We start from the raw sequence: 17,244 nt of genomic DNA on the forward strand, positions 1-17,244 counted from the left end.
ATCAGGATATCATACATGTTTGATTCTTTTTGTTCAGGCTTGCCCAGAGCCGGCAGCAGCAGCAAAATGTGGAGGATGCCATGAAGGAAATGCAAAAGCCTCTGGCCCGCTATATTGATGATGAAGACCTGGATCGGATGCTGAGAGAACAAGAAAGGGAGGGGGACCCCATGGCCAACTTCATCAAGAAGAATAAGGCCAAGGAGAACAAGAATAAGAAAGGTGGGGCTTCTGGGAACTATTGGAGATGGATGTGATTTATGTGAAGAGAATCTTTAGAGTGATATATATAACATATAGCTGTGTGCCAATAAAGTGTTCCCAGGTACCTAGAAATTCCATTTGTTTGTCGAGTTTAGGTTCAATTGAATGGTGCAACTACTATCCAGCTCTGATTTGGATTGTATAGGTAAACCAACTTCTTTTTTCTCTCTCCTGTCATTAGTGAGACCTCGCTATAGTGGCCCAGCACCTCCTCCCAATAGGTTCAATATCTGGCCTGGATATCGCTGGGATGGAGTAGACAGGTAAGCCTGAGTATTTCCTGGATTTTTGTTTTCTCTCTTCCATTTGACCTTAATCTTTCCTAACTATTCTTAAATCTCTGCTTTATTCTCTGTTCTAATAGGTACACTTTACTTGCTTCTGTTTGAGTTTCACAAAACCTATTTCTCATGCTTAGAACACTCCCCCTTCTTCTGTTTCTCTTTCAAAATACTTTTAAAGCTCTAGATCAAAAACTTTCTATTTTGAAATACTTCCAAACTTACAGAGTAATTACAAAAATAATACAAATCCCACAAAGAGAACTCCAACATACACCTATTCCCCCAAATGCCCCGACCTACCAATATGGTAAAACTTACCATTTATTTGTCAATCCATCTGTTTATCTATCTGTCTATCTGTTTAGCAGTCCGTTTTCTGAACCCTTGAAAGGTTGTATACATCCTGCTCCTTGAACACTTATTGCCATGTTCATTTTCTAAGAACAATGTTATTCACTTATATACTCACCTTAAGTGCAGTTACCATGTTTAAGAAATTAACACTGATTTTAGGCTTATAGTCTATATTCTAGTTTTTTCATATATCCCAACAACATCCTTTTCTTCTCCCTTATTAGACAGGATCTAATATCCTGTCCAAGACCATGTATTGCATTTAATTGTCATTGTCTCTTTAGTTGTTCTTTCTTTTTTTAAATTCTAGGACCATTTATAAAACATGCACTTTCCCATTTCCACCATTCCCAAGGATACCATTGCAGTGGGATTAATTACATTCACAATGTTCTGGTAAAACTTGTATTATTAAAACTTTCCCATCTCCCCAAACAAAAACCCTATACCAATTTTGTATTAACTTCCCATTTCTCCACCTCACCCCTGACAACTAGTACTTGACTCTCTTCTCTGTGAGCTTGCATATTATGTGATATTTTCTTTATAGTTACCATAGGGCTGAAAATTGACATCCTAAATCTATAATAATCTCATTTGCTCCAATACTAACTTAACTTCAATAGTGTGCACAGACTATGTTCCTATATCCCTTCATCTCCCGCCTTTATGTAGTTACTGTCATGAATTACGTGTTTATACTTTACAAGTCAAAAACTTCTGATTTGTCATTACATTTTATGCATTTGCCTTTAAGATCCCATAAGAAGTAAAAAGTGGAGCTATAAACCAAAATACAATAGTACTGGCATTTATATTTATCCATGTCTTTACCTTTACTGCTGGAGGTCTTTATTTCTTCATACAGCTTCAATCTGTTGTCTATTGTCCTTTCCTTCCAATCGACAAAACTCTCTCTAGCGTCTCTTGTAGGTCTGGTCCAGTGGTGACAAACTCTCACAGATTTTGTTTATCTGGGAATGTCTTAATCTCCCCCTCATTTCTGAAAGACATTTTTGTCAGATATAGAATTCTTGGCTGGCATTTTTTCACTTTCAGCACTTTAAATATGTCACCCCACTGCCTTCTTGCCTCCATGGTTTCTGATAAGAATCAGCACTTAATCTTATTGTGGCTCTTTGTATGTGACACATTGCTACTCTCTTGTAGCTTTCAGAATTCTCTCTTTATCATTGGCATTCAACAGTTTGGTTATAACATAGTGTGCTGTGGGTCTGCTTGGATTTATCCTGTTTGGAATTCATTGAGCATCTTGGATGTGTATATTCATGTTTTTCATTAAATTTGGGAAGTTGTCAGTCATTTATTTGAATACTCTCTCTGCTGCTTCTTCTCTTCTTTTGATATTCCCACAGTGCATGTATTGATATGCGTGATGGTGTCCCACAGGTTCTTCTGGGTCTGTTCTCTTTTCTTCATTCTTCTTTCTCCTCCACAGACTTAATTTCAATTGTTTTATCTACAGATTCACTGATTCGTTCTTTTGCCAGCTCCATTCTGCTGTTGAACCCCTCTAGGGAATTTTTATTTTCTGTTACTATGGTCTTCAGTTCTGTTTCCTTTTCATGATCTACATCCCTCTGTTGTTATTCTCTTTGTATTCATCAGTCATTTTCATAATTTCCTTTAGTTCTGTTTTCTTTTTAGCTCTTTGAGCATATTCAGGACCACTTTTTTTAGGTCTTTGTCTGATATGTTCCAGGTCTGATCCCCTTTATTGATTGTTTCTAATGCTTTAATCTTCTCCTTTGCCTGGTCCATTATTTTCTGTTTCTTTTCATTTTTTTGTCATAATATTTTGTTGAAACTTGGGCATTTCGATATTTTGATGTCTTATATCACTAGAATTTAGATTCTGAAGTTTTGGTTCCCTAAGCTCATATCCAGCTAGTGTTATGACAGAGCTTTCCATGAAATCCAGGAGCTGACAAAAAAGAGAAAGAAGAAACACCTTTCTCAGTGTTTGCAGATTCTGAATTAATTGTTTCAGCTCTTGTATCTCATTTGAACTATTGGTTTCTTCCTTTGACTGGGCCATATCTTCAATTTTCCTGGTGTGATTTGTTATTTTTTGCTGGTGTCTAGACATTTAATTACCTTAATTAGTTTATTCTGGAGATTGCTTTCACTTCTCTTACCTAGGGTTTTCTTGCTAGATGAATTTGTTGTCTATGTGTTCTTTGACCTTCAGTTCAGCTTTTTCTGGACCTCTATCTTAGGTTTTGTTTAACAGAGGATAATTTTTCAGTTCTTGTTTTCTTGTTTCTTGCCCTGCTTGTATGGTGCCTTTTCCCTCCCCACTCTTAGGAGGGTCTACGTAGGTATTATAGACTCCAGCCGGGTTTTCCGGACTAAACTGGCCTCCTGTCAGGGGGAAGGAGTCACCTGCGTCAGTTTTCCCTGAGGGTGAGACCCAGCAGGTTAAAAGACTTTCCTGTGAAATCTCTGGGCTCTGTTTTTCTTATCCTGCCCAGTATGTGGCGCTTGTCTGCCTGCGGGTCCCACCAGCAAAAGATGTTGTGGCACCTTTAAGTTTGGAAGACTCTCCCTGCTGGGGGCGTGGTGGAGACAGAGGTGAGGTTGGCTGGTTTTAATGGCTTCAAATTACCAAGCCCTGGGGTCTGAACTCCTTGAGGGAGGTATTCCACCTGAGTTGGGCTTCACCCCTCCCCTGGGGAAGGCACAGGTGGGAGACAGCCCTGAAAGCAGTCCGTTTCTGCCTATGCCTGGGGCAGTTGCAGCCTGAAAAGTCCCACCGCTGAATCCGGAGGCTGCAGTCTCCATAGAGACACAGCCACTAAAGTCTCTGTTTCTTCCCCTTTCCTCGAGCCCAATGAGCGACCTCTGCCTTGACCAGGTTTAGAGTCTCTTTCCCTTCCCTCTGGGAAGCCGCCTGTGGGGAGGAGCGCCGGGTGCCGCGGCTTGGAGAACTCACGGTTCTGGGGAGGCTCGCAGCTGGTCCAGCTGGTCCAGACCGGCGTACGCTGTGTGTCTGGTCACTGACGTGGCTCCGGGAGCTGTTCCGTACTGTTTCTGGTTATTTAGTAGTTGTTCTGGAGGACGAACTAAAACGCGCACATTGCTAAGCCTCCGTCTTGGCCCCCCTGGATCAGTGTTTGCAGATTGACCTGTGTGAGGGCTCTGCTTCCAAATTTATCCATACAATGAGTTTAGAGAACTGCTTGAAGCCGAAGTGTAGGGGCCTTTCTGATGCTTTCTTGACATACATATGCAGGTGGTTCTAGGATTTCCTCCATTTACACAGATAAAAATGTTCCCTCTTCATTTGTTTATGGTCCTGGACACTACACTATGTTCTACAGGCAGCAATTCTTTACTCCTGGCAGCACAATTTGACTATTCTCCCATGGTGTTCTGAAGGAGAGCTCTGTGAACTGCCTTCTATTGCCTTCTGTTGGGTGGTGAGCCTGCAACAAGAAATCCTGGTCCCGTCCCTCAGGCCATCGTCACCAGGAAGATTGGCCAGACATACATGCTCACAGGATGTGCCCAAAGGTTACTCTGTTACCTCTTGAACTAGGACCAGGAACCCACACTTGGAGTGTGGGCCAGCACCATGCTGAGTGAAGGGATGGAAGAGGGACCAGCCAGGTGCCATGAGATCATGCTGCTTTTAAGTTGTCTTTCTTGTTTCAGTGCTTACTTTGTTACTAATACCCTATTTTCTAGAGCTTTGAAAAATGTGTTTTTGCCAGTTCTTGCTAGTTGTTCAGTGCTTCTGTGAGGGTACAGAGCCTTGAAACATTTCACTCTGTCATCTTGACACCTAATCTGTCATCTTGATTAGGACAGGGCTCAAAACCCTTTGTTTTTTTTTAATTAATTTTTAATTTTTTTTAAAATACCAAAAAACACCAAACAAATGCAAACATTCTTAACTTTTGATCATTCCGTTCTACATATATAATCAGTAATTCACAATATCATCACATAGTTGCATATTCATCATCATGATCATTTCCTAGAACATTTACATCAATTCAGAAAAAGAAATAAAAAGAAAACAGAAAAAAATTCATACATACTATACCCCTTACTCCTCCCTTTCATTGATCACTGGCATTTCAAACTAAATTTATTTTAACATTTGTTCCCCCTATTATTTATTTTTATTCCATATGTTCTACTCATCTGTTGATAAGGTAGATAAAAGGAACATCAGACACAAGGTTTTCACAATCACACATCACACTGTGAAAGCTATATCATTATACAATCATCTTCAAGAAACACGGCTATTGGAACACAGCTCTACATTTTCAGGCAGTTCCCTCCAGCCTCTCTATTACATCTTGACTAACAAGGTGATACCTATTTATTGCATAAGAATAACCTCCAGGATAACCTCTCAACTCTGTTTGGAATCTCTCAGCCATTGACACTTTATTTTGTCTCATTTCACTCTTCCCCCTTTTGGTCAAGAAAGTTTTCTCAATCCCTTGATGCTGAGTCTCAGCTCATTATAGGATTTCTGTCCTACGTTGCCAGGAAGGTCCACACCCCTGGGAGTCATGTCCCACGTATACAGGGGGAAGGTGGTGAATTTGCTACACCCTTTGTTTTTGACGTGGTTTGCTGCAAATAATACTTTCTAAGGTTTAGAGAGGATGAATAATATTGTGGTGGTTAGAGCCTTTATATGTGTTATACTGTTAAAATACAGCTCTTGAACCTTAATTCTTTTTACTGACTTAAGAGTGAATCACTTGTAATGTGCCACAGACTCCTACCAATCATCTGTCCACCTACCAGCATCGCACCCACATACTCACTTCCTGTCTATTATGGATGAACTCTGCGTGCTCCTATTCAAAGTCAGTCCTTCTGCTTACATATTAGATTCCATCTCCTCTTGGCTCCTAAAGGACATTTGTTCTAACATCTGGCACAGTCATTTACAAACCTTTTAGTTGCAGGATCCCTTTACACCTATAAATTACCCTAAATTACCTAGGATACCAAAAGCTTTTTTTATGAGGGTTATATCTATTCATATTTACTATATTAAAAATTAAAATGGGGTTTAAGTATTTATTAGTTTATTTTTTAGATAATAAAATATTGCATATTAACATAATTGTCATATTTAAAAATATATATTTTTCCAAATAAAAAAATAGTGAGCAAAATGGCATCACTTTACATTTTTGCAGATCTCAGTGTCTGCTTTAATAAAAGACAGCTGGATTTTTTTTACAGGTTTTTTTTTTAACAGTTTGTTTTTCAAGTATCAAAATTCAACCTCATACATATAGTTAGAAAAGAAAGATATAATCTGTTGTTTGATACTGCACAAAAACTCGACAGGTGGTAATTTCTTATAGGTTAGGTATAATGTGGATTCTGAAATCATGCCAAAGGATTTTTTATATTGTTGCATTAAAATCCATTCATCTTTCATTCTTTGAATGGATCTTTTACCTATGAATAATTTTATAACATCATGCAGTTGGCCATTTAAAAAATAGTGGTTTGTTGAGCTTTTCAAAATTCCCAAATTTGACATTTTCTTTTTAATTTTTTTTAACATGGGCAGGGATCAGAAATCGAACCCAGGTCTCTGGGACGGCAGGCAAGAACTCTGCCACTGAGCCACCATTATACACTATCACAAAATCACCTTAACTGTTATCACCTCAGATCATATCACAAAAGTCTTTAAATACTAGGAAGCCCAGGATTTTGTGGTGGGGGATACAAATTTTCCGAATTTATAATTTACACTTAAAAGCTAGAATTTTGTTATTGGCAACAAATATTGTCAGTTTTTCTTGAAGTAAAGCTCACTTTGTACAATAGAATAACTTCTTGTAGATTCCATTCAATTTTCTACTCAGAGAATCATGTCTTCTGTATATAAAGACAATTTTGCTCCTTCCTTTACCAATCTGGACGACTTTTTTTTCTTTCTTGCCTTTTTGCACTAGCTAGAACTTCAGTTCAGATATTGGATCGAGTAGTAATTCTAATGACTGTATGTTTTAATTTTTAGCATTTCTAATTTACATACTTTGCAAATCTCATGGGTCATTTTATATTAGCTAATTTCTTGTTAATATTTTATTGTATCTTTATTTCCTTAAAAAAACATAAGTTTTAATGTTCTATATTCCATATCTGAAATCCTTGCCTTTCTAATTGTCCTATTCTTTCTTTTGACTCTCATGGTGATTTGTTTCCTCATGTGTTTTATAACTTTAAAAATGTGAATTTGTTTTATTAATCATAATCTGTGGAAATACTGAGGGGCCTGGTAGGTAGAGGGCTTTCAGAGAGGAATTGTGTTTACTTCTGCCAGGTACCACAGGGTGCTGCCAGCTGTGATTACTTAAGTTAATTTCTTGACTTGGAGTTTCTCAGACTATCTGGGTAGAATAAATTTGAATCTCATACTTAAAGAAAGGACTGGAGTAAATAATTCCTGGGGAAAACTTTCACTACCCCCAAAGTCCCCCCTCAAGTTCAGGGCTGAGATCAAAAAAGTCATGTTGCCTTATTGTCTCCTGTTCTGGATAGGTGCTTTTTTTTTTTTCTTTTTTTTTTTAGCTCTGGCCTCCCTTTCATTGAGCTATAGCTCTTCAAGGACTAGCTCTGAGTGGGGGACTCAGTCTGCCTCCCCACCTTGAAGGGACCTGAGGCCTTTTCTTCTGTCTCCCAGGCTGCCATCAAAGTCTGCTAGTTCTCTTGTAATTTGTTTTTTGATTCTGGCTAGGTTTTGATTTGCTATTCATATATCCTTTGTATGATCACATTAATGTTGATTCTCCTAAATACTTATTTCCTAAGAGGCAAAAAACATTGGTTTCTTTGGTGTTGTGGAATACCATACATGCTTCTAAGGTTGGAGATGGTGCCATTCATAATAAGCTTCACTTCTTCCTAAGGTGTCCCATTACTTACCCCACTTCTCCTTAGGGAAGACCTTAGGAAAGAAAGAAGCCTGTTACCTCAGTTGAGTCAGAAGCACAGCATACATGTTATACTTTAGCAGCTGTGTCCTAGCTACCAGGGATTCAACAGTTAATGAGAGACAGTCCTGGACCTAGGAGCTCACTTTCTATTTGAAGCAGAAGACAAACAAGTAACACCAAGTGTTACTGTAGAGGTTTTTCCAGGTGCCTTGAGAGTACAAAGAAGGAGTCAATTCAGCTTTTCGAGGGTGTGGTCAGAAAATGCTTCCTAGAGGTGGTGATACACAAACTGAGACCTAAGGGATACTGGTAACCAGTCAAGATAAGAAGGAAAGAAAAGACATTTAAGGAGAAGGTCCTATATGTGCAAAGTCATAAAGAGAAAGAACAACATAGTGCTATGGGGACTCATAATCAGTTTTGTGTTGTTGGATAGCAAAACATTTGAAATGGAATTTGACTAGTTGACTTGGAAAGGTAGTTAGGGGCCAGTTTAAGGCAGGTCTTGGAAGTCTGAGGAGCTTGACCATTGCCATAAAGGCAAAGGGATGCCACTGAAGATTAAAGCAGCTATGTAATTTAAATAGATGTATCATTAAGGCAATAATATGGAGAATTTCAAAGATGCAAATTTGGAACCAGCGATATCAGATACAACAAGACTGTTGCAGTGGATCAGGTTAGAGGTAATGAAGGTCTGAACTGTGACTTTGATAGTAAGAATGGAGAGAAGAGGAGGTAGAGAGGTGTTTAGAGGATAAGATGGTAGGATCTGGTGACCCGGGGGAATAAGAAGGAAGAGTTCACTGGTTTGGCAATAAGAAAGGCCATTATGACGTGTAGTGAAACAAAAGCCAGGTTGTAATGTATTAAGGAGTGAATGAGAAGTGAGGAAATAGAGATGGTTGAATATAGGTTCTTTCAAGAAGTTTAGATAAAAAGGCAGAATGCATAGTAATTAGCAGGGAATTTAAGGTCCACTCACTCCTCTAATTGTTCCCACACACCCTGTTCTGGCTACTCTCCCAGCTCTTTTATCATTTCTTCTTGGTCACATTTGAGAGCTCCTCTCCTTTCATGTTTCTCAGGTCTGGGGCATCCATAACTCTTAGCTCTTTTCACTTTATATGCTCTTTTGGGTGAGTCTTACCTAATCATACCTTCAACTACCACCTATATGTATATGATGCCCAAATCTGTATTTGCAGCTCAGTCTCATATCACCATTTTTATGTTAGATTTCATTACTGATAAGTAGTTGAGGCACTTCACATGCAACATGTTTAAAACTGAATTCATTATCTTCCCCTACTCTAAACCTGCTTCTACTCTGTGTTCTCTGTTTTGATTAGAGATAGCTTTATTCATCTATTCACTCAAATTATTAAACTGAAAGTCAAATTTATCTCCCTATTCTTTGTCCTTCTATATTGAATCAATAAGTAAGCCCTACTATGTCTTCTTTCTTCCCTTCCCTCTTCATCATTGCTTTCTTCATTTATTGTCTGACCATTGCAGTAACTTTTCTGCCTCAGAACTCCTAATGGGTGAGCTCTTTGAAATGTCCTTCATGTTCTTGCTCAAAAGCCCATCCTTACAGGATGAAATCTAAGCTTTTTTCTGTGGCTTACCAAGTTCATTATTTGGCCTCTGCCTACCTTTCCAACTTCGTCTCATGCCATCCCAATGCCCTCCTGATCCTTCTGTCCTTCCCTGCCTCTACCCCTCTAGTTAACTCTTTTCAGACTTAGTTTAGGAGTTACCTCTAAGAAGTTTTTTCTGGCCATTTCGGTCCATCCCTCATGTCATTTTTTTAATCCCTTCCCAGCCCCAAGCCAAGATCTTCATTTTATTTTCACAATATTCTATGCATAATTATCATAGTATGTGCTTGTTGTTTTAATTATTTGTTTCAATGTCTATTTCTTCCACTAGTCTGAGTTCATTAAGACAGGTGCTTTGTCATTCTCATTTTCATGTAGTACTTACCACAGTGCCTAGTACATAAGAATTAGTCAGTGTTTAATGGACATTGACTAAGAGAAAGTTGGGCTTTTAGAGAGTAGCAGAGATTTGCAATAGTTGTTAAAGAGTAGAAGGTCTGAACAAGTACTAAGAAGAGGATGAATTATATATTTTGTTCTTTTGACTCTATTGCATATGTCTTAAATGTTTTTACATGTTTTCACATGACTGCCTTTCTTTTCTCCCTGTTTATCATATTATGAACTCTCTCTCTTTTTTTAGTAAGTGACCAGTTTGGGGTTCTGGCTGATTAGTATGTCTGTTTTGATTGCAGATCCAATGGATTTGAACAGAAACGCTTTTCCAGGCTTGCCAGCAAGAAGGCAGTGGAAGAACTTGCCTATAAGTGGAGTGTTGAGGATATGTAACTTTTTGAGGCTTTGGGGTTGGCTGTGGATTATGATGGTGGACATAGGACAGCCAGACATCCAGCTAATCCAGTCGTCTATGCTTTTAATCAGGGCCCGCATAGACCAGCTACTTGAGTGCCTGTTTTGACCCAGGAAAATTTTGATGTCTGGACTGAGGCACCTGTACTTTTCAGATGTGCCAACACTAGTGTGTTGGCTTTCAGAGAAAGCACTGATTTCACAGTGCCCCAGGGTTTATTCTTGATTAGGACTTTTCTCTTTTTTTAATTAAATAAACATGCATTTATTTTTTTTAAATCATTTTCTTAACTGGATATTTTGTTTCTGGAAAGAATCCAAGCTAATATTGAACCTGGGGGATCCTGAGGGTAATGGGTAGATTTTCTATTAATCTAGAAAGTAATTGGGAATAAAAACTTTCACAGTCATAGATTCTTCCTCTGAGAAAACAAGAATTAGTACTAACCTAGATTTAGGAATAGACTCATTAATATTTGAAAACTTGGTGTATGATGAAGGTAGCATCACAGATTAGTGGGGAAGAGATGGATATTGGTGCTCAAAAAATTGGTTTAATATAGGAACAAAAAGTTGCATTCCCTACCTCATAAAACAAAAACAAATTCCAAGGATTAAAGACCTAAATGAAATATAAAATGATAAAGCTAATAGGAGAAAATGAAGAATGTCTTTATGACTTTGGGTGAAGATAGATTTCTTAAATAAGATCCATAAAACAATCCTTGAGATTGGATTGCTTTGACTTCTTCAAAATTAAAGATTTCTGTTTGAAAAAGTATCCCATAGATGAAGCCAGAGATGGATATGGACTAGGAGAAAATATTTTTATTTTCTAAAGTAAAATAACAAGGGATTGCATATCTTAGGCATTGAATATAGAATGGAAGAACTGCAAACCAGGAAGGGAAAAAAAAACCCACAAATAATATTGGGCAAAGAATATGAATAGATAAAATCAAAAGGGAAAAGCAGAATTCTAATAATATATGAAGAATTTCTCAACCTCACTAGTAATTAGAGAAATGCAAATTAAAACATTAATGAGTTTCTACTTTATATTTCTTAGTTTGGTAAATAAGCAAAAGATGAACTCTTATGGGGAATGAAAACTTTTGGGGAGTTCCAACTGCTGCATCCATTCTGTAGAACAATTGGGTAACCCTTTTTGAAATTAATATCTGGAATGCAAATTGCATAGCTCTTAAAAATATGACTCTTATATACTACCTTCGTTTTAATTCCAGCTATATCATTTGCTAACTGTGACCTTTGGTAAGTCACTTAACTTTTCTGTGCCTTAGCTTCTTCATCTGTGAAATGGAGAACCTAGTACCTACCTCATAGGTTTACTGCAGTCTTAGTGCCTGGCACATAGTAAGTGTCACAAAATTGTTAGCAGTTTTTATTGTTATCATTATCATCACCAAGTGTGATAGCCAGCTTCCAAGATGGCCTCCAGTGATCCCTCCCTCTTGGTATTCAAAATCTTATCTAGTTCCTTCCCACAATGAATAGGGCTGACCTGTGTAACCGACAGATTATACTGGAAATGACAGTGTATCACTTCCAAGGCTTGGTCATAAAAGACATTGAAGCTTTTGCCATGTTCTCTCTTGAGGAAGCCAGCTGCCACATCATGAGGACATTCTAATAGCCCTTTGGAGAGGCCCATATGAAGAGGAACTGAGGCCTCTCATCAATAGCCAGCACCAGCTTGCCAGCCATGTGAGTGAACTGCTGTGGAAGTGGATCCTCCAGCTCCATTCAAGCCTTTTCAGATGACTGCAGCTCTGATCAGTAGCTTAACTGCAACCTCATGAGATATCCTGAGCTAGAATCACCCAGCTGAGCTGCATCCAAATTCTTGACCCATGGAAAGTGCGTGAGATAATAAATGTTTATTGTTTTTTAAAAGTGGCTTTATTGAATTATAAGTCACATACTATACAATTTACTAATTTAAAGTATACAAGTCATTGTTTTTTAATGTATTCAGGGAGCTGTGCAATCATCACAACTGATTGTTTTTTATCACCTCATAAATATAAGAAGCCTTGTACCCATTAACAGTCACTCCTCATTTCCTCCCCAACCCCCCCAGCTCTAGGCAACCATTACTATACTTTCTATGTCTGTAGATTTGCCTATTCTGGATATTTTATATAAATGGAATCATATAGTACGTGGCCTTTTATGTTTGACTTCTTTCATTTAACAGAATGTTTTCAAGGTTCATGTTATAGCATGTATCAAAACTTCATTCCTTTTTATGGCCAATTAATATTCCATTATATAGATCTATCACAGTTTTTTATCCATTCATCAGCTGATGGACATTTGAATTATTTCTCCTTTTTGGCTATTGTGAATAATGCTGCTGTGAACTTTTGTGTATAAGTTTTTTGTATAGATGTATGTTTTCATTTTGAGGAACTGCCAAACTGTTTTCAAAAAAGTGTATGAGAATTCCAATTTCTCCTCATCCTTGCCAACATTTGTTATGAGTCTTACTGATTCTAGCCATCCTAGTGGGTGTGCAGTGGTATTTCATTGTAGTTTTGATTGCATTTTCCTAATGGCTAATGATGTTGCATATCTTTGTATATCTTCTTTGGAAAAATATCTATTCAAATACTTTGCCCATTTTTCAACTGGGTTATTTTTTGTTTATTGTTGAGTTGGCTAAAATTCCCTTATCAGATATATGGCTTTCAAATATTTTCTCTCTTTCTGTGGGTTATTGCTATATCCTTCACAAATCTGTAAACATGTATAAGGATGTTTATGTATAGTTTGGGTAGCAAGAAGCTGGAAGCAATTTAGATGTCTGTCACTAAGGGAATTGGTAAGTAAAATATGGTATATGCATATGATAGATTATAAAAGGCAGTCACATGCAAATTGTTAGGAACTTAGTAGCCACGTAGACCCTAAGTGAGGAAAATAAGGAACAATGAGATACAGCAGAAATCAGCTAACTAAATTAAACACACAAAGCCACATTATTTTTTTAAGGAGGATATCCACCTTAACTCAGTAGAATAGAGTCTGGGAGGTAACAAGAGTGGGACTAGAGTGGGAAATGAACATGGGAAAAGGGCCTTACATGGATGAAAATGATAGTGGGCCATGAGCTACTGTGATTGACTCAGTTCTCTGCACCTGTGGCCATAAGTCCAGGTTTGTGTGCATGTGCGCACACACACACCCCCTCAGAGATCCAGAAACAAGGTCTTGCTATAATGGAATTGATGCTTAGTATCTATATTAGGGTAGAATAAACTGCTCTGACAGACTCCAAATGTACTGGCTTAGTACAAAGGAAATTATTTCTTCTCATCATGTAACTAACTTCCAAGATAGTTTCAGGCTGAGGAAGTGGGAAGGGAGTGCTCTACTCAGGCAGTCATTTAGGGACCTGGCTGATAATGACTCTTCTGCAAGCTGTCAGGGTTGCTATGGGCATTGCATTCTAGTGAGTTTAGACAGCTTGGAGGATTGTTTGGCATATGTTACAGGCCAGCTCTATAGAAGTGGCCCACACTTTCACTCATATTCTGTTAGCTAGAACTTAGTTGTATGGCTGTAGGTTAATGCAGGGGAGCCTGAGAAATGTAATCTGCATGCCCAGAGAGAGGATAAAAATGGATTATGATGGACAGTTAACATCTCTGCCACAGTATTCACTTCTCAGACTGTCCATTCTCTAGCCATTGAAGCATAAAGGGATTTTGAAATGATTTTGAGATCTGAAAATTCCAAGACTCCCTTCTCCATCTGGACAGTAGCAGCAGGGGTCGTTACCAAATATGGATGTCTCTTCCCTAGTCAGAGAAGAGATTAAGCAAAGAGATGAAGGATAAACTGGAATTGTGACTAGAATCAAGGACTTTTAAACTGGAAACAAGGAGTTGTACAAGATGGTGGTTTAGTGAGGTGTGGAATCTAGTTCCTCCTCCAGAGCAGCTAGTAAATAGCCAGGAACAGTACAGAAGAACTGCTGGGGCCACATCATTGACCAGACACACAGCGCACACCAGTCCGGACAAGCTGGATCCGCTGAGACCCCACACAGAACTCTCGTTAGATAGAACTGCAAGGCTTCTCATGCTCCTAATGCCTAAGCAAGGGCAGAATTAAGCTTGTCTGAGAGACAGTGGCTGGTCAGGTGAAAGAAGTTAATTCCCTGGAGGCTGTGCCTTCCCCAGGAGAGGGTGGGGCCCTGCTTAGGTAGAATAGCTCCCTCAAGGAATTCAGACCCGAAAGACTGGAAAACTGAAGCAATTAATGCCAACCTAAAACTTCATCTCTGTCTCAGTCACTACCCACCTCACACCCCCCCCCCCCCCGCAATAGGCAGAGTCTGCTAAAGTTAAAGGCAATGCCTCACTTAATGCTGGTGGGAAGCCACAGGCAGGCAAACACCACATCCTGAGCAGGATAGGAAAAATACAGAGTCTAGAGGCTTCATAGGAAAGTTTATCAACCTCCTGGGTCTCACCCTTAGGGAAAACTGATGCAGGTGACTCTTTCCCTCTGAGAGGAGGCCAGTCCAGTCTGGGAAAATCTGAGTGGGGTCTATAATATCTGAGAAGACCTTCCTCAAAAACAAACAAAAAGACTCCATACAGACAGGGAAAGAAACAGAAAAACAAGAACTGAAAAATTCTGATCAGTTAAACAGAACCTATGCTAGAGGTTTAGAATAAGCTGAACTGAATGTCAAAGAACAAATAGAGAACAAAGTCATCCAGCAAGAAAATCTTAGGTGAAAGAGTGAAAACAATCTCCAGAATTAAACTAAGGAAATCAAATGGCTACACACCAGCAAAAAATGAGTCATAATAGGAGAATCAAAGATATGGCCCAGTCAAAGGAAAAACCAACAATTCCAATGAGATACAGGAGTTGAAACAACTTATTCAGGATGTTCGAACAGCCATGGAAATCTCATAAAAAAATCAAATGAATGAGTTGAGGGAGGATTTAAAGAAGGCATTGGGCAAACAAAAAGAAAAAATCAAAAGTTCGGAAAAACAAATCATAGAACTTATAGGAATGAAAGTCACAGTAGAAAAGATTAAAAAATAATAATAAACAATGGAAACCTACAATGATAGATTTGAAGAGGCAGAAGAAAGGATTAGTGAGCTGAAGGAAAAGATGTGAAACCCAACATACAAAGAAAATATAGGGAAAAGAATGGAAAAATATAGGCAGTGTGTCAGGGAATTGAATAACAACATGAAGCCCATGAATATACATGTTATGGGTGTCCCTGAAAGAGAAGAGAAGGGAAAAGGAGGAGAAAGGCTAATGGAGGAAATTATGGAAAATTTCCACCCTTATGAAAGACATAAAATTACAGATCCAAGAAGTACAGCATACCCCAAAGAGAATAGATGCAAATAGACATACTTCAAGACAGTTACTGATCAGATTGTCATGTCAAAGAGAAAGAGAATTTTTTTTTTTAATTAACGGAAAGAAAAAAAAAGAAATTAACACAACATTTAGAAATCATACCATTCTACATATGCACTCAGTAATTCTTAACATCATCACATAGACGCATGATCATCGTTTGTTAGTACATTTGCATCGGTTTAGAGGAACTAGCAACACAACAGAAAAAGATATAAAATGTTAATATAGAGAAAAGAAATAAAAGTAGTAATAATAGTAAAAAAAAAAAAAACAAAAAAAAAACAAAAAAACCCCTATAGCTCAGATGCAGCTTCATTCAGTGTTTTAACATGATTAATTTACAATTAGGTATTATTGTGCTGTCCATTTTTGAGTTTTTGTATCTAGTCCTGTTGCACAGTCTGTATCCCTTCAGCTCCAATTACCCATTGTCTTACCCTGTTTCTAACTCCTGCTGGACTCTGTTACCAATGACATATTTCAAGTTTATTCTCGAATGTCCGTTCACATCATTGGGACCATACAGTATTTGTCCTTTAGTTTTTGGCTGGATTCACTCAGCATAATATTCTCTAGGTCCATCCATGTTATTACATGTTTCATAAGTTTATCTTGTCTTAAAGCTGCATAATATTCCATCGTACGTATATACCACAGTTTGTTTAGCCATTCTTCTGTTGATGGACATTTTGGCTGTTTCCATCTCTTTGCAATTGTAAATAACGCTGCTATAAACATTGGTGTGCAAATGTCCGTTTGTGTCTTTGCCCTTAAGTCCTTTGAGTAGATACCTAGCAATGGTATTGCTGGGTCGTATGGCAATTCTATATTCAGCTTTTTGAGGAACCGCCAAACTGCCTTCCACAGTGGTTGCACCCTTTGACATTCCCACCAACAGTGGATAAGTGTGCCTCTTTCTCCGCATCCTCTCCAGCACTTGTCATTTTCTGTTTTGTTGATAATGGCCATTCTGGTGGGTGTGAGATGATATCTCATTGTGGTTTTGATTTGCATTTCTCTAATGGCCAGGGACATTGAGCATCTCTTCATGTGCCTCTTGGCCATCCGTATTTCCTCTTCTGAGAGGTGTCTGTTCAAGTCTTTTTCCCATTTTGTAATTGGGTTGGCTGTCTTTTTGTTGTTGAGTTGAACAATCTCTTTATAAATTCTGGATACTAGACCTTTATCTGATATGTCATTTCCAAATATTGTCTCCCATTGTGTAGGCTGTCTTTCTACTTTCTTGATGAAGTTCTTCGATGCACAAAAGTGTTTAATTTTGAGGAGCTCCCATTTATTTATTTCTTTCTTCAGTGCTCTTGCTTTAGGTTTAAGGTCCATAAAACCGCCTCCAGTTGTGAGATTCATAAGATATCTCCCTACATTTTCCTCTGTTTTATGGTCTTAGACTTAATGTTTAGATCTTTGATCCATTTTGAGTTAACTTTTGTATAAGGTGTGAGATACGGGTCTTCTTTCATTCTTTTACATATGGATAGCCAGTTCTCTAGGCACCATTTATTAAAGAGACTGTTCTGTCCCAGG

General features: G+C 38.2%; 1 protein-coding gene across 1 annotated transcript in view; it reads left to right on the forward strand.

Moving 5' to 3' along the window:
- Positions 1-10,548, forward strand: part of BUD13 (BUD13 spliceosome associated protein) — a 33,247-nt gene extending 22,699 nt beyond the window's left edge. The window contains exons 8-10 of the mRNA XM_077112832.1: positions 38-222; positions 446-527; positions 10,155-10,548. Of these exons, the coding sequence (XP_076968947.1) occupies positions 38-222; positions 446-527; positions 10,155-10,248 (361 nt within the window). The 3' untranslated portion in view covers positions 10,249-10,548. The remainder of the gene's footprint in view (positions 1-37; positions 223-445; positions 528-10,154) is intronic.
- The last annotated feature ends 6,696 nt before the right edge of the window (positions 10,549-17,244 follow it).

Source organism: Tamandua tetradactyla, chromosome 8, assembly GCF_023851605.1.
Source record: "Tamandua tetradactyla isolate mTamTet1 chromosome 8, mTamTet1.pri, whole genome shotgun sequence".
Taxonomy (NCBI): domain Eukaryota; kingdom Metazoa; phylum Chordata; class Mammalia; order Pilosa; family Myrmecophagidae; genus Tamandua; species Tamandua tetradactyla.